This window comes from Oreochromis niloticus, linkage group LG14 (genome assembly GCF_001858045.2).
Source record: "Oreochromis niloticus isolate F11D_XX linkage group LG14, O_niloticus_UMD_NMBU, whole genome shotgun sequence".
Classification (NCBI taxonomy): Eukaryota; Metazoa; Chordata; class Actinopteri; order Cichliformes; family Cichlidae; genus Oreochromis; species Oreochromis niloticus.
In genome coordinates, this window is record NC_031979.2 from 11,367,872 (window position 1) to 11,389,881 (window position 22,010).

The following is a 22,010-nucleotide window of genomic DNA, read 5'->3' on the forward strand; positions in this document are numbered from 1 at the left end:
TCATACAGCTACAGAGAGCAAAACTCAGAAGAGCAGCCATTCTCCACCATGAACTATGGTAAAAACAAACACCGCTCACGCTTCACAGATGACAGCTTACAGTTTTGTGTAAAGATGAAGTTACTTTGTACAGCGCCGATTTGCAGACGCTGTGCACACAGGTTCATGAGCAGAAGTCCCATTGTACCACGGCAGACCCGACAATGTTTGCATGAACACGCTTTGAAGCATTACATTATGGACCACTTTTCACACATGCATTCACTTTTTGTTTTTTGTTATTTTTACACAGTGTTCTGAATGATTAAGAATGGTCTACAGCCAATCTTGTGTATTATTATACAAACTGTGGTTGTAAGATGCAGATAACTATTTAATAAAAAGCTAAATATTTTATATGAGAGTAAGAAAGAAAAGTATATCTTTGTGTCCCCCTTTCCCTGTTAATGCCCTACCTGGCCCCCTGGCAAAAGCTTTGCTAGATCCGCCCCTGCACAGTTACCAGCTGTCAGCTACACAAAAACAGGAGCTTGGTGTATATTTGTCTGTCAGAAACAGTTCATAACTTCCCTTCAACTCATTCATGTCACCTAAAGGGTAAACCTGTTTCTCCATCACCAGTTCAGCTCTGATGATTCAGTAAGGACATCTCCTGGTTTGGACCAGCCGCTTCTACAGCTGTGCCCCAGCAAACATCAGCTGATACTAAGATAAGATAAGATAACCTTTATTAGTCCCACATGTGGGAAATTTGTTTTGTCACAGCAGGAAGTGGACAGTGCAAAAGTTATGAAGCAAAAATTAGAATAAAATAAAATAAGAATAAATACAGTACACAACTGTACAGAATAGAATAAAATAAAATACTATATACAGTAGAATAAAATAGAATAAAATATACAATAAGATAAAAATAGAATACAAATGCTATATACAACTGAGTAAAAAATACAACGATGCCAGGAAGATTATTGCACTTAGTGTTATTGCACATGTGTGTGTTTGATCAGTTAAAGTCTTTGTTGTGGAGTCTGACAGCAGTGGGGAGGAAAGACCTGCGAAATCTCTCCATCCCACACCGTGGGTGCCGCAGTCTCCCACTGAAGGAGCTGCTAGAAATTAAAATCAAATGAATTCTAACAACAGCTGATCAAGCTTAAACGTGCTGCTGTTCTTTAGCGCGATAAACAAGAGCGAAAAGCCGATCGTTGATCAGTTTCATGAGTGAAGTTGCAACTGGCGAGAGAATGACAGGGGAGGCTTCGTAACGACAGAATAAATCGTAATGTTTTCTCTGAATGTGGGACGATTCCGTTTGTACGGCAACTCTGACGAACCAACCCTTATGAATATAATAAAGTTCAACATCAGTAACTTACCGCGCACACAGCTGTCGTGCTAGCTAGCATGCAGTACGATTGTAAAAGGTCAGCACAACGAAAATAAACTACACCTAAACTCTGTTTATATCTGACCCAAATAGAGTGCAGTTCATAACTTCTTACCTGAAATTCAGTTCACCCCTCAGCTCCTGCCTTCGCTTTCCCTGATCCACGATTGACCTCCAGGTTAGCAACCACCTTCGCTTTCCCTGATCCACGATTGACCTCCAGGTTAGCAACCACCGGTCGATCGGCGGTGGCCTGCCCCACCTCCTATGTGTGGTTCGCGGCATGTCCTTTCTGTCACACACCGGTGGATAGCTGCCCTCTGTTGTAGCTCCGGCTAGCTCCACCACCAAACAACTCAGTTATTTTTCCACATCGACCACCATCATCGGCCCATATAAGCGAAAAATGAGTCCAGCTAAAACACAGACTTGGCGAGCGATCGGGTGTTGCAACAAATTTTAGCCGCGTCACTATAAGCCCAGCCTGGGTGCTTTGAGGGTCGCTAGCAGCGCTAGCTAGCTATGCTAGCGGCGCTATGCTAGCGGCGCTATGCTAGCCGGCTGGCTATCAGCAACACATAAGACAACTCTTGCTAATATGGGATGTCTTGATAAAACGAGCAGATATTTGAAGTTTACACACCTATATTCTCGCCTGAAAATGTCTTAAAAGTTTAGTTTGTGACCTAGAAACACGAATAAAAGACATAGAAAACGAAGTGGTGGCCGCCATTGTTTGACTCGGTAGAGGCCTCTGTAGAGGCGTGCTATGAATTGTGGGATATGGAGTTTTGGGCCAAGGATAGATCTTTTCGCCTGTACTACTCCGGGTATACCACTAGAGAGAGCCAAGACACCACAAATGAAGTCTGTTTCTATGGCGCCAAAAGTAGAATCTTTCTAAATTTGCACTAAAATATTAATATTTAAAAAACTATAAAAGTCATGAACACCAAAAGTCGTACCATAGTAGTCCAGCTCCAGCCGCACAAAATGATCTAACATATGTAACCCTATTGTCAAAACTGTTTGGCAGAGGAGCGCGGGAAAATTTTCACTAAAATATTAATATTTCAAAAACTATAATAGTCATAAACACCAAAAGTCATAGCACACCATTCCAGATCCAGCCGCACAAAATGAGGTAACATATATGAAGCTTGTCTGAAAACTGCGGGGCGAGATTCGCTGCAAAATTTCAGGCGGAAACTGAAGAATAATAATAATAAATCCGAGGAATAGTAATATGTGTGCCTCTTGGCATAGGCACACATAACTAGAAAGCGAAAATTTCAGAAGAAATTTTATGTGTGCCTATGCCGCTGCTAATCACTGTAGTTTGCCATTCATACAGCTACAGAGAGCAAAACTCAGAAGAGCAGCCATTCTCCACCATGAACTATGGTAAAAACAAACACCGCTCACGCTTCACAGATGACAGCTTACAGTTTTGTGTAAAGATGAAGTTACTTTGTACAGCGCCGATTTGCAGACGCTGTGCACACAGGTTCATGAGCAGAAGTCCCATTGTACCACGGCAGACCCGACAATGTTTGCATGAACACGCTTTGAAGCATTACATTATGGACCACTTTTCACACATGCATTCACTTTTTGTTTTTTGTTATTTTTACACAGTGTTCTGAATGATTAAGAATGGTCTACAGCCAATCTTGTGTATTATTATACAAACTGTGGTTGTAAGATGCAGATAACTATTTAATAAAAAGCTAAATATTTTATATGAGAGTAAGAAAGAAAAGTATATCTTTGTGTCCCCCTTTCCCTGTTAATGCCCTACCTGGCCCCCTGGCAAAAGCTTTGCTAGATCCGCCCCTGCACAGTTACCAGCTGTCAGCTACACAAAAACAGGAGCTTGGTGTATATTTGTCTGTCAGAAACAGTTCATAACTTCCCTTCAACTCATTCATGTCACCTAAAGGGTAAACCTGTTTCTCCATCACCAGTTCAGCTCTGATGATTCAGTAAGGACATCTCCTGGTTTGGACCAGCCGCTTCTACAGCTGTGCCCCAGCAAACATCAGCTGATACTAAGATAAGATAAGATAACCTTTATTAGTCCCACATGTGGGAAATTTGTTTTGTCACAGCAGGAAGTGGACAGTGCAAAAGTTATGAAGCAAAAATTAGAATAAAATAAAATAAGAATAAATACAGTACACAACTGTACAGAATAGAATAAAATAAAATACTATATACAGTAGAATAAAATAGAATAAAATATACAATAAGATAAAAATAGAATACAAATGCTATATACAACTGAGTAAAAAATACAACGATGCCAGGAAGATTATTGCACTTAGTGTTATTGCACATGTGTGTGTTTGATCAGTTAAAGTCTTTGTTGTGGAGTCTGACAGCAGTGGGGAGGAAAGACCTGCGAAATCTCTCCATCCCACACCGTGGGTGCCGCAGTCTCCCACTGAAGGAGCTGCTAGAAATTAAAATCAAATGAATTCTAACAACAGCTGATCAAGCTTAAACGTGCTGCTGTTCTTTAGCGCGATAAACAAGAGCGAAAAGCCGATCGTTGATCAGTTTCATGAGTGAAGTTGCAACTGGCGAGAGAATGACAGGGGAGGCTTCGTAACGACAGAATAAATCGTAATGTTTTCTCTGAATGTGGGACGATTCCGTTTGTACGGCAACTCTGACGAACCAACCCTTATGAATATAATAAAGTTCAACATCAGTAACTTACCGCGCACACAGCTGTCGTGCTAGCTAGCATGCAGTACGATTGTAAAAGGTCAGCACAACGAAAATAAACTACACCTAAACTCTGTTTATATCTGACCCAAATAGAGTGCAGTTCATAACTTCTTACCTGAAATTCAGTTCACCCCTCAGCTCCTGCCTTCGCTTTCCCTGATCCACGATTGACCTCCAGGTTAGCAACCACCTTCGCTTTCCCTGATCCACGATTGACCTCCAGGTTAGCAACCACCGGTCGATCGGCGGTGGCCTGCCCCACCTCCTATGTGTGGTTCGCGGCATGTCCTTTCTGTCACACACCGGTGGATAGCTGCCCTCTGTTGTAGCTCCGGCTAGCTCCACCACCAAACAACTCAGTTATTTTTTCCACATCGACCACCATCATCGGCCCATATAAGCGAAAAATGAGTCCAGCTAAAACACAGACTTGGCGAGCGATCGGGTGTTGCAACAAATTTTAGCCGCGTCACTATAAGCCCAGCCTGGGTGCTTTGAGGGTCGCTAGCAGCGCTAGCTAGCTATGCTAGCGGCGCTATGCTAGCGGCGCTATGCTAGCCGGCTGGCTATCAGCAACACATAAGACAACTCTTGCTAATATGGGATGTCTTGATAAAACGAGCAGATATTTGAAGTTTACACACCTATATTCTCGCCTGAAAATGTCTTAAAAGTTTAGTTTGTGACCTAGAAACACGAATAAAAGACATAGAAAACGAAGTGGTGGCCGCCATTGTTTGACTCGGTAGAGGCCTCTGTAGAGGCGTGCTATGAATTGTGGGATATGGAGTTTTGGGCCAAGGATAGATCTTTTCGCCTGTACTACTCCGGGTATACCACTAGAGAGAGCCAAGACACCACAAATGAAGTCTGTTTCTATGGCGCCAAAAGTAGAATCTTTCTAAATTTGCACTAAAATATTAATATTTAAAAAACTATAAAAGTCATGAACACCAAAAGTCGTACCATAGTAGTCCAGCTCCAGCCGCACAAAATGATCTAACATATGTAACCCTATTGTCAAAACTGTTTGGCAGAGGAGCGCGGGAAAATTTTCACTAAAATATTAATATTTCAAAAACTATAATAGTCATAAACACCAAAAGTCATAGCACACCATTCCAGATCCAGCCGCACAAAATGAGGTAACATATATGAAGCTTGTCTGAAAACTGCGGGGCGAGATTCGCTGCAAAATTTCAGGCGGAAACTGAAGAATAATAATAATAAATCCGAGGAATAGTAATATGTGTGCCTCTTGGCATAGGCACACATAATAATAAATCCGACGAATAGTAATATGTGTGCCTCTTTCCATAGGCACACATAATAAATCCGACGAATAGTAATATGTGTGCCTCTTGTCATAGGCACACATAATAAATCCGACGAATAGTAATATGTGTGCCTCTTGCATAGGCACACATAATAATAATAATAAATCCGAGGAATAGTAATATGTGTGCCTCTTGACATAGGCACACATAATTAGTCATTTCTAACGTGACCATTATGCATCAAGCCCTGTTTCTATTTTTTAGAAATGCATTGATGTGCAGATGTGTTTTATACTGATATTCAGCTTCTACTTACTCATATGTCGTCCTGAACTCTTTAATATTGGGAAAGTACCTAGGATGTAAAAGAAATGGATCAAAATATTTAATAAGAATCTGTTAAAGGGAAGTAAACATATAAGACAAACACTGCAGTATTTAAAATGTGTTGGGTTGAGAGAAGAGAGAAGGAAAAAAGGATAAAGACATGCTGGACATTCAAGATCAGCTATCTTCATTTTCAAACTGTGGCTGACAGAGTTTACTTTTTTATTTTGAAATAAACTCACAGGGTGTTGGAATATTTCTGCGCACAAGAGGTCCTTGAATCACTTCGCTGTTGTCTTTGTTGACAGCAATAAAGGCAGTGAACGAACTGCTCACTCCTGATTGGACACTGAGCTGCACCACCTTCTCCTTCACTCCTCCATCTTGCTGTCCTCTACGATCTCTCTCCTCCATCTCCAGGGAACGAATCAGATTGCGAGCACCCAACCTGTGAACTGTTAGTCTGCACGTAAGAAGGAAAACATTACAGAGTTGTCATGTCATACGTAATATTGCCAATAGCTTATTATGCCTAATACTGATCAGAATATAATCAGGTACATTAAATAAGTATGTTAAAGTTGAACTCATATAGTGTGTGTGTGTGTGTGTGTGTGTGTGTGTGTGTGTGTGTGTGTGTGTTTAAGGAAGATAGGAGGGAGTGAGAGACACTGAGCAGCCAGTAATCTCAAAGAATGTCTGACGTCAATTAATGATTTAATGACAAAAACACAGTTTTAAAGAGAAAAGAAGATTTTTACAATGAATTTTAATGTGAGAATGTGTTACAAACAAATCTACCTGAAACAGAGGACAACATCAACTAGATGAAACACCCCTCCGTGAATCGCTACCTTTTTATGGTGAAGGGGTTTGTGTGTCCCAGGCATCCCAGGGACTATGTTGTCGGAGGTTAGGCTCTCCGATGGCAAATTGGTTCTGGGTGAGGGACCAGACAAAGAGCAACTCAAAAGACCCCTCTGAGTGAAAGAAATAGGGAACAGTTCACCCTCCTGAGCTAGAGTTACTGGGGTCCCACCTGGGAGCCAAGCAAGGGGAGGGTGCCCAAGGGTGAGTGCCTGGTGGCCTGGTCTAAGCCCATGGGGGTCAACCATATCCCTTCTTCGGGCACAGCCCGAAGAAGGGATATGGGTCCCACCCCCCTGTACTCAAACAACAGAACACCATGGTCTTGATTTACCGTACGATCTACATCTCTACCCTCATATATGGTCATGAGCTGTGGGTAGTGACCAAAAGAATGAGATCACGGATGCAAGAAGTGGAAATGAGCTTTCTCCAAAGGGTGACTCGTCTTTCCCTTGGAGATAGGATGAGGAGCTCAGCCATCTAGGAAGGGCTCAGAGTAGAGCCACTCCTCCACATCAAAAAGGAGCCAGTAGAGGTGGTTCAGGCATCTGACTAGGATGCCTCCTGAGCATATTCTAGGTGAGGTGTTCCAGGCATGTCACACTGGTAGGAGGCCCCCCGGGGCACACCCAGGACACATTGCAGAGTGGTCTGCTTCTCCCCACCCCAGGGAAAAGGGTATCACCACCTGGGTCTGGGTGCAGTTTCCCCCTCCTGGGGCAAGGGTACCTAGAGTACGCTTGGAGAGTATGATTGTGTGTACAGTGTCTCTCTATGTCTGTCTCCACGTTGGGTGAGTGTTGAGTAATTGCATATGAGAGCATGAGGGGGGGAATGGATGTTCGTATCTGTGTGTGCCTGTATGTCTGTGTCTATATGTCAGGTTGGGTATCAGACCCCACCTCTCTGGGGACATCTCGGGTCCTCCAAGGTATATAGGCCTATCTCCCCCCACTACTCCCCCTGCCAGTGGGAGACGCCCTCAGACATCGGTGCGTTGGTGGTTCTTTGTGTCCGGGGATGGGCGTCCAGGTACACACCGGCTCACTCCTTGGTGGCTGCTTGTCGGGGCCTGGAGCCTGGGGCTCGGTCACTCTGGCACAGCTGGCTGCTGGCGGAGCTCCCGGGCACGTCACTGCAACCCCCCTGGCTTCTGCTCCGGGGCTGCTGAGTGACCCCTCATCTGGGACTCTCCTCAGCTCTTTCTGGGATAATGGTGCGGCTGCCCCTCTGTTGGTCTTCCTTGGTCTCCGTGTTCTGAGGGCCTCTGGATGTCTGGAGTCTTGATCTCCTCCATACCTGCTTCATGCCCTGGTGGACGGGGCTGTGGCCCCCCACACCGTCTAACAGATCATTACATGAAGGAACCTTTTAAAAACAAGCGCGCTCATGCTCACAGGTGTACACACGGGTGCTCACACACACAAACTACACCCTTTTTGGCTCCTACCTCAAAGCACACTGTGTGCTGTCAATCTTGACTGCTGCACAATAATGTTTAATATTTAGTATTTACTGTTATATTCCTATAGATCATCATGATGTTGTTTATTCGATTGGCGTATGATTCTCGCTTCGGGTGCGAAAGGTCCCGGGTTCAAATCCCGGATGAGCCCTCATCCCAGGGACCAGTAGGGAGTTTTGTTTGTTATTTTTGGCACTGCTCACTGCTGAAGAAAATAAATGGCTGCTTAGCACTTTAAAAAGATATTGTTGTTTGTGTTCTTGCTTGGGTGGTGTGTGAGTGGGCCAACTTCTTGTTGCGTTCAATACTCGCCTAGACTAAGAACGTAACACTCTTGTTTTCTTCTGCTTGTTTTCTGTTTTCTTTCCCAACAGGTGATCCGGGTGATTGATATATGTAATTTTTGTCTGCTTATTTTGTTGGTTTTTGTTTTTTGCCCTTTATCCCCATCCCTCTTCTCCGCTGTTCTTCTTTCCCTCTTTCTTTCTCCCTTTTCTTTTCCTCATTCGAGTCTGTTCCGTATCTAGCAAGTGAAAATAAAAAATAAAATAAACAATAAAAGGTGAATCAAATAGACCATTACGGCAAGGCTGGGATGGTCCATTTGGTAAAGTAAATCCGCTGGGCATCTTTCTTTGCCTTTAGACAATAATTCTGATGGCAAAAGAGCCAAACGGGACAGGCAAATAAAAAAAAAAAGAAAGGACACACTGCACAGCTGGCCTGGGAACGCCTTGGTGTTTTCCTTTACAAGCCTAAGGAGATGGGCAGGAGAGCAAGGTCTGGGTTGTCTGCTTAGGCTGCTGACCCCACCACCTGGGGCTGGATAAGCCATGGATGGATGGATGGACGGACGGATGGATGGATGGACGGACGGACGGACGGATGGATGGATAATTATATCCATATTTGACTGAATTTTCAAATGTGATGGAAGTTTCCATGTTAAAGAATAAAACAGAAAAGAAGAAAATGTATTCTAATGGTATTGTTTTAGATCTGATCCTTAAATAGTTTAAACAAGATTGCTACAGGCCTCCAAACCTCATGTGGTCTTCGCATTAGCTCAAGAACAGGACAGAAAGAGCTTCAAGCACTAGGTCTCCATGGCTGAGCAGCTGCATCCAAGCCTTTCAATACCAAGGACAAAGCAAAGAGTGTGAAAAGGAGTGTTCTCTGATGGAGATGTCTAGATTTGGGGGTTGTCAGGAGATCGGTATGTGTATGACTGCTTTGTGCTAAGTGCAAGGTTTGGTGGCGGGAGGATTATAATGCAGGGTTGTTTTTCAGGAGTTGGGGTTGTCCCTTAGTTCCAGTGAAAGGAACTCTTAATGCTTCAGCATATCAAGAAACTTTAGACAGTTTCATGCTCTCAACTTTGCAAGAACAGTTTGGGCCCCTTCCTGTTCTAGCATGACTGCACACCAGTGCACAAAGCAAGTTAGTGAGTCTGATGAGGAAGAACTGGTCTGGCCTGCATAGAGTCCTGAGCTCAACCTGATCAATGACCAACCTCACAAATGTCCTTTTGAAAGAATGATCAAAACTTCCTAAATTATCTGTGTATCTGAGCCTCAGTCTCAGTCTCACTTTGCTGTTTTGTTGTGGGAATGGAGTCTCTGCCTTTGAGTCAGACAAGTAACTGCAGCTAAAAAGTCAACACTGTCACCTTAATTTGATCATAACAAGTGTAGAAAAGCTCAGACTGCAGTGTAGAAGTTGCTGAAACCTACAATAAGCTGGAAGTGAGTCAAACATTGATTGTTTGATTATTAACAATATTGTATGCAATTGTTGAGGACCACTGACTCACGGGGTTAAAGTCTACTCATTGTGAAAGAATTTCTGCAAGTAAACAAAGCTTTTGTTTACTTGCAGTTGTTATGAGAAGTTTACATACACTCATCATGGGCATGAATTTGATGGTATTTCCGGGCTTTTAATGGTTTCTTTGAATTCTTGTTTTTCCAGGGTGGAGTGATCCAAATTAGCTGGTTTATTTACATAGACTGCAATGCTTCTAATCTACAAGGAAATTGTGTAATTCAGTTGTGTTGTGTGCAGGCCTTTGGTCACAACATGTTGAACTCTCTCATTCATCAACCACTTCGTTGCCTTATTACTCTGGCACAATTATGAAATCAAATCCAGTGTCCTTCACCAATCATTTCTGTTACACAAGCATATTTTATATTTTGCAGATGGCCGCCCCTCCCTGAGCCTGGTTCTGCTGGAGATTTCGTCCTGTTAAAAGGTTTTTCTTTCCCTCTGTAGCCTGCTTGCTCATAGGCAGTCATATGATTGTTGGGTTTTTCTCTGTATGTATTATTGTAGAATCTTCCTTACAATATAAAGCAACTTGAGGCAGCGGTTGTTGTGATTTGGGGCTGTATAAATAAAATTGAACTGAATTGAAGAAAATGGTATTTCCTTTCAAATTTCATGTGGTATTGAGCAAACATGACAAGTCGTGCCACAAAAATAATCAGTAGGCTGTCTCTTCAAAATACAACAAATACTAGAGTGTCCAGATGGTCAAATGTAAAAAGAAATTGTAAAAAAAATGTTAATTTTTGAAATGGAGTCACTTAGTCTCACAAATTAAAATTATACATATATTCTATTTGAACAGGACAACCTACTGATATTTTTTGTTTTAGCAGTACAACGTAGTACAACAGAGCATTTTTTTGAAGAAAATATCTTGAGTAGTATTTAGTATTTGAAGCTAAAATTTCACAGTAGTTGTTATACGTGCCCAAACTTTGTACCAATGAACTTTTGTGAAAATCAGAGATGGTTGAGCAAAAGTCCTGTGTTGATTTCAAACAGAATGACCCTTGAGCTGGGTTCGGCTTTACTGACTGTTTGAAGTTTGAAGTTACTTTTTAACAAACAGCTAGTAGTTTGTGTAGTACAAGAAAAACTACCCATTAGCTTAAGAAATTCCTGAGCTGTCCATAAATTAACACCAAAGCTGGGTCCGCTCCCTAGACCTCAAAGAAATCTGCAGCTTCGCAGAAATCCAACAGAAGGAAACAGAGGGAGTCAGGACAAAGACAAGCTATGAAAGAGAGAAAGCAAGAGAAATGCAATTTGGTGTATAAACACATGGAGATTGAAGATAAAATGAAGATAAAATGCTCAGTGTATCATGGTAAGCCACCAGCAACCCAGTTGCAGCATATCTAAGGGATGGTTTAGGGTCATCTGATACAGCCCCAATGGGAAAGTATTAACGAGTAATATTAAAAATAGAGATAGTGTCTGACTCCCAAATGCAAACTGATGATTCCACAGAAGAGAGGGCTGAAAGCCGAGGGCATTGCTCCCTATTCTACTTTTAAAAACACTAGTAACCACAGGTAAGCCTGCAGTCTGACAGCAAAGTGCTCTACTGGGACTATATGATACTGTCAAATCTTTAGTCTTTGTGATGCAGCCTGATTACTAAAGGAGAATGATAGCAGGTAGAAAGACTTTATATTCAAATATGGATTTAACAGAGAGCCAATGAAGACAAGCCAATATTGACAAAATATAATCTTTGCATTCCTGTTAGTACTCTCACTGCAGTGTGTTGGATTAACTGAAGACTTTTAGGGAGCTTTTACAGCCCTGATAATAATAAATTACAGTAGTCCAGTCTAAAAATAAAAAATGGACTAATTATTTACTAACTAATTTTTCAGCATCACTTTGAAACAGGATGTTTCTAATTTTAGAGATTTTACAGAACTAAATGAAAACAGACCTAAATATTCCGTTGACATGTCCAGTAAAGGAGATATCCTGATCAAAAGCAACTCCAGGATTTTTCACAGTGATGCTGGAGTTTAAAGTAAAGCCATCGTGAATTTGGTCAGACACTACTTTTCTAAGTTTTTTAGGGTCGAGTACAATAAAACCTCAATTTAGTCTGAATTTAGAAGCTGGAAATTAAGAGTTCATCCAGGCCTTGATGTCTTTAAGACATGACTGTAGTTTAACCAACTGATTTGTGTAACTGGGCTTCATGGAGATATTGTTAATAAAGCAAATAGAAATGTAAAGATTTTTAAAGAGGATCTGGTAAGCATACATAACAGTACATTAAACTTCCTGTAAAAACTATATTTTAAAGATTTATAATCCCTTCTTAACTACTTTTTGTTTCTATCAATCACATTGACAGAGGATGGTGACCTATAGTCCAGCCTGATAACCGGGGTTAAGTTTGTCTTTACTTAACCCCGGTTATCAGTCTGAACGAGTCCTGACAGTATCTTGCACGGATTTCTTTCTGCTGCTGACAGATTTGTCTTTAAAGGTCAGACAGACTTTGTTTTCTTCTCTAAACAAACACTATGACAGTGTGCAATGTACAGACAAGTCTGTCATTTTTGTACAAAAGCAGGCTCTGAGGACAAAAAATTGTTGTTATCGGCAAGGTACCTGTGTGTGTCAAGCTGTTTATTCTCAGTATATTTTACAAGAAAAGTGTCAGATTATTTCACAATAGTGTTTGGACTTGAATTCAAACAATGCCTCCTTGATTTTGTCAGGCATGTCGTGTGTAGAGGCGAGGAAGAGATGACCCAAACGCTGGACTCACGGTGCAGGATAATGGTATTTTACTGCAGGTAGGCTGGATGAACAGAACGTGAACTGAAATGACTGACTGGGTGACTGAACTAACTGGCTGACTGGACTGGACTGGACCGGACCGGACCGGCTGGCTGGCTGACTGACTGACTTAACTGACCATACAGGCGGAGAGACGACATCAACATCAATGACACGGACCGGTGAGTACACAACTGAACATAATCTGGCTAACGACATGAGAGACGAGCTGATACGGGAAAAACAGGAAGTGAGAACAACATTGATGTGGCAAAATAAACTGAACATGAACAAACTGAAATCACTGGGTCAATGACCCAGGAACCCTGACAGATTTCACACAAACGGCAGACTGAGGTTACTCTGTCATGTCTAATATGTTTGTGATCAGTAATGATATACTATTAGATGTTATGATACCCCTAATCCAAGAAATAATGATTAGGAAAAAGTGAAACAGGTTTAAAACGAGGCACACAGCATTAGGTCTGTGGTTTGTTAAATGTTTTACAGTTAGTAGTATCATAATTCTGAAAATACTGTTTTAATTTCAACACATTGAAACTCACAATTCAAAACAGAAGTGTTGTTTGTGTTAAACTGTTTTACCCAGTGTCCTCTGCAGGTCTGAGACTGAAGTGCAGCTGGTTCTCAGAGGGATGACCTGCCAGGCTGTACTTCAGCGTCACACAGCCCTCTGCTGCCTCTGAGCTCTGACACAGAATTACAGTGTTAGAAGTCCCGTTAATTACTGTCATCAAATACCTAAACAACAACATGAGAGGCTGCTGCTCCTACCTGTCCAGTGAGCTGGGCATAAATCAGTGACCTCTGACCCTGGAAAAGTGTTGTGATGGGTGGAGAGAGGACAGTGACAGACACTTCCTTTGGTAAATCCCATGTGACTGAGATGTCGACGACAGCTGGCTGCAGAGCAAATCGCAGCGACTGCATCACCTGAAAAATAATGAAAAACTCTTCAAATATGACACTCAAGTCCAGCCAGAAATTAGTTGCCATCTGCCCTCACATAATTCCCCTGCCTGTCTCATTCAGCTATGTATTTTTGCACTTGTTCAATAAAGTCACTAAACTGATCGCTGTCTGTTTTGGTTTCTGCCATCTTTTCTGTCGGCCTCCGGGCTTTGTGTTAGTATGAACTGAACAGGAAATTGGACTAGGTGGATCCAATTCGCACAGCAATTGTGAAACAGGGTGCCAGATAACATGAATTCCAGCAGATGTTGCAGTTCCTAGGTGGTCAATGTAAACCTATCGAAGACAAACACAAAAAGATACTTGATTCTTGAACTCAAATCAGATCTCACGTCCAGTGCAGCACCCATTTCTCCATCCTCAAAGCCATCGCCGGCGTTCACTAAGGCCACTCCGCCTGTCACACCCCCATCACTTTCAATGAAACTAATGTATTAGAGATGCAGTATCCCCTGCCCTCGACCCGTTCGCTGGTGAGTTGGGTCGGTGTAGGGGATTCCTTTTGCAATGATGATGATTCGAAGCGCTTGTATTTTGTGGGGATGCTGAGGGGAGAAGCGCTCGCCTGGGTCGAAGCTTACTTCACTTTTCATCAGATTGCTACCTGCCCATATGAGGGAGAGAGGGGTCAAAAAGAGCCTTTAGCCTCACTGCACCCAATTTTGTTCCTCTCCAATCCAGGTCCCAGTACCGCCACCTCCAGTTCCAGTATCCATTCTGTCTACATGGCTTTCCGTGTCAGACTCTTCCCCAGAGTCCATGCAGATAGGTTGATCGTTGCTAACAGCTGATGAAAAGGAGAGACACTTCCGTAGCAGAAAATGTTTGTATTGTAGCTCTCCAAGTTACTTTATAGCAACCTGTCTAATTAGGCTAAAAGACTCTGTCTGCCGGTAAATTTGGGGATAGGGTGTCCCTCACTTCAACTGAATCTCTGCTTCTCCCTCCGGTCACCCTCAGTCGCAACCAGATCACTAGGTCACTTCAAGCCTCAGCAGATTCAGGAGTTGAGCAGAACCTAATTGATATTAGGTTAACTAATGAGTTACATCTCACTTTGGTCCTGTTAAATCCTCCCATCCCTGCTACAGCCCTTAATAATCAGGTTTTCGCTACCACTACTCACCAGACCAAACCCATCTGAGGTATTATTACCTCAGGAAATCACCAGACCCAGACTAAAGTTGGCCCCTCCCAAGAACCCTCAGTGTCTACATGCATTTAAAATTGAGAATGGGCACCGGTACCAGAAGTGAGGCTGAACAAACAGACTGCCTTCTTTGAATTGACTTTTCTGCTCCCATTCTCATCCACCCCGACCCCTCAAAGTTGTGTATTGTAGAAGTGGAAGCATCAGATACTGGTGTTGGAGCAGTCCTCTCATAGTACTCAGGTTCTCAAGGCAAACTACAAGCCTGTGCTGTGATGTAGATGACCGTGATTTGTTGGCTGTAAAATTGGCCCTAGAAGAATGGAGACACTTACTGGAGGGGGCAGAGCATCCTCTTGTGATCTGGATCGATCACAAGAACTTAACTTATTTGAGAACAGCCAAGAGATTGAATGCCCGTCAGGCTCGCTGGTCACTATTTTTGTACGTTTTAAATTCTTTTTTTCCTACCATTTAGGGTCCAAAAATGTCAAACCTGATGCCTTCCTCCACCAGTTTGCCACAGACATCAGTACCCCTGAGCCTGCCAACATTCTCCCTGCTTTGTGTAAGGTGGATGCTGTGAAATTGGGGATGGTAGACACAGTCCAGCAGGCCCTCCAAGAGGAATCTGACCCAGGAACCGGCCCACCTGGACGACAGTTTGTACCTGCCTCCACACATGCCACAGTGCTCCACTGATGACGACGATGATGATGATGATTTATTTACCACTTGCAGTTGCCTGCAGCGAGATTTGACCTCCTCCAACCATACATGTTGCATGTATGGTTGGAGGAGGTCATATCTCGCATACAAACATCACATTGGGTAGAGAGGTCAGAACATGTAGCGTAAAGAAAAAACAATGAAATTTACAACACAATAGAGGAATAGAGGAGAGAAAAAGAGAACTCAGACTGAGCTCCTAGTAGGAGATCAGTATGAGAACAGAAAACAAACAAACAAAAAAAACTCCTCAGCACAAAAATCACATGAACTTCACATCATAACATCATGAAAACATCACAAGCAACAGCTGTGGGTGTGGGGTGAGAGTCTTCTGGTGTGGACAGCAGCAGCTGGTCCTGCAGCAATCAACGTTGCACTGGTCCAGTCGACCCGTCGTCTGCATCGGGTGGGGGAAAGCATCGCATGCGTTTGGGATGGGTGAGGGTTGGTGAGCACTTATCTATGTCAGTGTACGTGTGTGTGTGCATGTGTATGTGTATCCTGTGTTCAACTGAGATAGTGTCCCTTCACCCAGCGAAAGTCAACAGTCCGCAGCCTACACAGGTGGCCTATGAAGGATACGGGTGCAGAGAGCCATAACAATCTCATAATCAAGGAGAAGAATTTGTTATTTTCAACCAGCTGGCCCTTTTAGCGATGTGGGTAGCCAGATGAGAGAAATGATGTTTCCATTTAGTACGAACAAGCTGCCTAAATATCCGTCACTGGTCACCGGGTCTGTCAATTTCCTGTTGAAGAGTCATGAGCTTCTCTAAGATCTTATCCACGTTGGTTCAATAAGAACAGTCTGAGTACTCACAGTCCGTCCCATCACTTCAATCATAGTGGCTAGCCTTGTGGGGTTTCTTCAGTCTTTGATAAGCCAGGGCCGAGCCAGCTCCAATCAGCAAGAACCCTGTTATCATGGTTCCGAATAGGTATAAATCTTCTATGTCCTCAATCCACAGTCCTGCCAGTACACGACGCGCCACTGCTCCCACCCATCCATCGTGTATCCGGCAGGAAACGTCCCTCCAGGACAATCAGGCTCTCCTGAACTTGGGCTTCTCATTGAGAAAATGGTGTCAATTCGGTTCAGGGACCAGTTGATCAAATCCATTATTCTTAAGGTTTTAGAGAACAAGACTAAGAGACTCTCTGAGGGTTAGAGTTAGACGAGACTAGACAAGGAAATAGAAGCCAAGCAGGAAAGATAAGGTGAGAGATAGGGAGAGATGCATCTGCCTCCGTCAGAGCCAAGAGAGACAATGTTTGGATACACATTTCCCGTTTTTTTCTCTCATCCCAGGGTAAGAAGGATAGTCTCTTTACTTCACCGTCATTTTTGGTGGGAATCACTAAAAAAGGATGCGAAAGATTACATAGCTTCATTTTCCATTTGTGCCTGCAATAAACACCACAACCAGTGCTGTTTCGTTTTCTACACCCACTACCCATCCCACACATACCGTGGTTCCATATAGCTCTGGATTTTCTTACTGGACTCCCTGCTTCCTCAGGCAAAACTGTAATACTCACCATAGTTGACAGGTTTTCTAGTCAGGCCACCTTATAGCCTTGAAAAAACTACCTTCACCTGCTGATCATGTTTTCCGACTCCACGGTATTCCAGTGGAGATCATGTCTGATTGACTACCTCAGTTTACTTCACATGTTTGGAAGTCATTCTGTTCAGCATTAGGAGGCCGGGTCAGTCTATCAGATCCAGGTCAGGATATCATACCCAGACCAACAGCCAAACAGAACAGATGAATCTGGAGCTGGACGCTATACTTCGCTGTCTCACTTCCACCAACCCTTCATCATATCTTGTCTGGGTGGAGTATGCACACAGACCTCACACTTCATCCACTACTGGTTTTTCTGCATTTGAGATCTCCTTAGGATAACAACCACTTTATTCCCAGAAACATACAGAGAGTACAGTAGTGGCGATGTCAACATGTCTGGACACGGGCCAGAGAGACATTACACTGGAAAGATGAGCGCCAGTGCAGTTATGCAGACCGCCACAGAACACCTGCTACGTGAGCAAAAGGTGCTGCTTGCTGCAAAAGACATTCCCCTAAAGTCACTGTTATGCAAACTCTCTTCCAGGTACATTCGCCCATACCAGGTGGACTCCATCACGGCAGTAAAACTGAAGTTACCAGCCTGCCTACACATCCACCCAAGCTTTCACACATCTCACAATAAACCTGTGCACTCCAGCTCTCTCTGCCCCCTGTCCAAAACCCTGCCACACGCCAGGCTTGTGGATGGTTATCCAGCCTACATGGTAGGGGGATCTTAGATGTGCACCAGTGCAGTCATGGTGGCCAGTTTTGGGTAGACTTGGAAGGGTACTGCAACTCTGGGTACAGTCCATCTGCATCTAAAGGATAAAGGTCACTCTTTCGAGGATGCCAATGTTCACATTTTGGACAGAGAGGACAGATGGTTTGAAAGAGGAGTGAAAGAAGCCATTTACGTCCACTGTGAGCGACCATCTTTGAACAGAGGCGGTGGTTTACGACACCAACTGTCTGCCATCTATAATCCAGTTTTGAGATCCCTTCCCAGACGCCTTATTGCCCACTCACATCCTGGGCCATCTGACCTCAGGAAATCACATGATAGGGTGGGGCCAGGTTTCACAATGAGCTCAGCCGAAACCCTAGCTGATTGTGACCCACACCCGTTTTCACACCTTGGCTCATGTGATTAGGTAGAGGATCATCAGGGGGTCCTTTGTTCTTCTTTGGGGGGATACTCCCACTGGGTTTAAATCTGGGACTCTCCACCATTTGACCTTAGAACTGAAGAAGCTTCTCAAATGAGAGGTGAAACGTCTTCAAGCAACTTAAAGAAGTCCAGACAGTTTTCTTTACAAGATCCTTAGACTACGATGACATGGATGACTGAGAACCTTTACAGACACTGGGCCTTGTGTCAAAGGGGAGACGGCATACAGAACCTCTTAATGAATTTAGAAGAGAGGAGAGATTATGTCTGTTGGGCAGGAAAAAGTTTTCATGCAAGGCTCCAGACTAACTTTTTGTCATGGGCGCACCGGCACAAAAGTTAGGCGCACTCAAATTTTTCAACCGTATCGCTTAACACCGCAGTTTTACATGTGCACTTTTTTGGGGGGGAAATTGCAGTCCATACAGACAACATTCATTTCTAGATTATTAACTAACAATCTTGTGCTTAAAGTGCTTTGTCAATATTGTAGAAAATGTTAAACTTAATCATCATCTCGGTCTCCTCTGACGACCTGTTTGCTGTTGCATGCTGCTGAAAGGCAGTGGGGAGAGGGGGCACTTGGGCAGTGCATTTATTGCAGCATATAATGTGTTTTCTGGATACACTGCTGCTTTTTCAGCATTCAAAGATTGATGGCACCGTGTCAGAGCACTGGCTATGAATTTTCAGACCAATCAGGCCGTAACTTAACACAAAAGTTATCAATAGTTCTTTTCATCTTTTCTTATAGTGCTTGGAGCGTGACGCCCCCTCCCGCCATGACAGTAGGTCAAACGAAGCACACAGAAGCATCAGCTATGGTTCGTACGTACTGTGTTGTCGGTTGCAACGTTAGATCACACGATAGGGAAGGCAAGAAGCTGGAAAATGGCCTCTCTTTTCATCGTTTCCCCTCCTGGAGGCAACGGGAGGGATCTCATGTATCCGATATTACTAAACGAAGACATCAGGCTTGGATTGCAGCGGTCAGACTCAGACCGGCACGCAAGGCGAGTGCAATGAGTACGAAAAAGAGCACCCATCGGAGGCAACCCCCGCCCCAAAAACATACAAAATTGCGCTCATTGTACGTTAATCTGCACATAACTTTCAGATGAATCACGCACCTGGAATACCGGTGTACATTTAACTTATGTGTATGTACTAATTTTATCTTACATGCTTTCATTATGCAGCTGCAGAGTATGAAGGTGTGCCCCGTGCAGAAGTAATAGATGAAGATCTGACAGAAGACCAACAACAAAATCACCATGTCATGGAGGCTGTGGACAGGAGTTACTCAAATCATGTCAGGGTGAAGACACAACACTGCTTGATAAGAATGTTAAGGTGTGCTGTGTTTTGGTGAATATGTGCCCCAGTGTGGTTGTCAAACCAGGGTAAGTATGTTGTTTTTTTTTTTAATTCAAGATCTGTTCACATGTACTTAGCAAGTACATGTGCAGGTACACATGAAATGCAAACTATTTACATGGCAACGCACAGCTGGCATCAATCATGAATCGTTCATCTAGAGCAATTTTGGGGGCAGCTGCTGAGGAGAAGTCAATGTTATGTGCAACCTCTGGCTACTCACAACGTGAGTAGCCAGAGGACAAGATTTGTACAAATCTTGTACCCAACCGTTTGTGAATTAGATGTGCGTCTCCAGGAATTTATAATTCCAAAAATGATTTGCCATGTATGCGCTGACTCCACAGACAAGGTACGCGAAAATATCTGGATAGGACAACGGCGGTAGGCTGTCTGGGTTTCCGCTCCACTGCCTTATTTCATACGGGTCCACGCTATTTTTTCCAAGTACCGTCTGTTGGCGTGTGGGCGCAATCGGTCGCGATACAGCCCTTTGTCTTTTGCGCTGATTTTAAGCATGGTTCTGACAGTCCTGCTTCCAACACAGTGTGTTTGTTTTGATTTGTGGCCTTCTGTCATGGCACCGCGATCCCACAATGCACTGCGGCGTGACGTCAACTCCAAAGCCCTATTACCCACCGCTACATCCACTTCTGTCGGGCCTAGGCTGCTCATTAGGGCTGGGTATCATCACTGATTTCTATAATCCATTTGATTCCGGTTCTCAAAGTCCTGATTCGATTCAATTTAGCCTCAGACAGTCAGAAATATTATAATTCTGATCATTTATCAGTACTGATACACATGAGACTTCATCAGAATTGTGAACATCACAGCAGATGCCTTTGTGTCAAAGTAACTGAGAATAAAACACAGAAAAACACAAAGGAGATTTTCCTGGTCTGGCGTTTTATAGCAGATAACCTTAAAAATATTCTGCAATATTCCGCAATTTTGCATAATTTTAAAAAGTTTAAATTTCTTCAGTATTGAAGAACAGAAAAAAAATAGGCTTTCTTGTCCGAGGTCATTTAAGTGAAAAAAAGAAAAGAAAAAGACAGCGGCCAACAGCGCTGTAAACAACGGTAGACTGATGGGTAATAAGCGAATGAAAAATGCAGAAAACAGAGATTTGAGACAGGAAACTGTTCTTGAAGTACACAGAGAGAGAGAGTGAGAGAGAGAGAGAGAGAGTTGTGCATGAAGTGTGATTTTTATCGTTGTGGAAGCAAAACAGCAAAACTCAGAGGGAATTCATGACGACATTGATCAAATGTGAAGCGCAGTTTGCTGCCGGCTCGCTGAATTTTGGTTGGAGAGAGACAAAACCTGCAGCTCAGAATCAGCGCAAAAAGACGTAAACACAGCACGGACCCGACGCATCAGAATCGCTGAAGGGCTGTCGTCTACGGGCCGTCGGGTGAGAAAGCCGAGAAAGTTGATTCTGATGTGTCAGGTCTGCTCTGTGTTTACGTCTTTGTGTGGAATCCGTGTGCCTGCTCTCATTTGCTGTTTGGTGGTTGTTGAAATAGTTTGGTGAGCTTTAATCTGAGAATCTGGCGTTTCTGACAAAACACAGTTATATTTAAAAGTCAATTCAGGATTTAATGAATCGATATTGCTTTATTCAACATACTCACCTCCCTCTTCCAACTGCACTTTCAACTGGTCCACGGCCAATCAGAGAGGTCCCGCCCCTGACTATCTCTGATTGGTTTAGTCCACGATAGGGGCACAATGTGTTTCTGTAGTTGACCACACGGAGAGTTGCAGAGATTTTTTTTTCAAATATTTTTTTAGTCGCACCACTGAAAAATTTGGTCGCATTTCTGACCCAATCGGTCGCACTCTAGAGCCCTGTCATGTGTGAAATAATGTCAAGGAAATCTGTTGAGAAAATTTGTTTATACTCGGAGAAGACAACTGATCTGAAGAGACTTGGGCCAGTTGAAGACGTGCAGACTTGTTTGCAGTCATGGCAGGGAAAGCAGATTAAGGCAGATTAAGCAATCTGCTGATAGTGTCAAACACAAACCTTGGATTGAATTTATTACAATTAACAAAAACAGCAAAATAAGATGTAGTATCGTTTATGAATTGGTTAAATATGGTTAGTAAGAATTCATATGGTGTTATTATCCTCCTTCATAATTGTGTTTAATGTCATACTTTTGGTTGCATCCTGTCAGTCCCCGTGATGAACTGAGCGTCACCTCCTCCTTCCTTGGCCATCCCATTGATGAGAGCAGAGCTGGCCCCTTCCCCAATCCCAAAAGAGAAACACCTGCAATACAACAGTTTTCTTTGAGTACACAGAGGACATGTTGGACATTCTGGTAA

General features: G+C 43.2%; 1 protein-coding gene across 9 annotated transcripts in view; it reads right to left on the reverse strand.

Annotated features, from left to right (window-relative positions):
* The window catches only part of LOC100706833 (von Willebrand factor A domain-containing protein 5A), a 93,869-nt gene that overhangs the window by 60,244 nt on the left and 11,615 nt on the right, over positions 1-22,010 (reverse strand). For all 9 annotated transcript variants that reach the window (XM_019345309.2, XM_025897902.1, XM_025897901.1 and 6 more), the window contains exons 11-15: positions 21,840-21,954; positions 13,469-13,627; positions 13,280-13,383; positions 5,973-6,193; positions 5,720-5,758 (exon numbers count right to left, since the gene is read on the reverse strand). In XM_019345309.2, the coding sequence (XP_019200854.2) occupies positions 5,720-5,758; positions 5,973-6,193; positions 13,280-13,383; positions 13,469-13,627; positions 21,840-21,954 (638 nt within the window). The remainder of the gene's footprint in view (positions 1-5,719; positions 5,759-5,972; positions 6,194-13,279; positions 13,384-13,468; positions 13,628-21,839; positions 21,955-22,010) is intronic.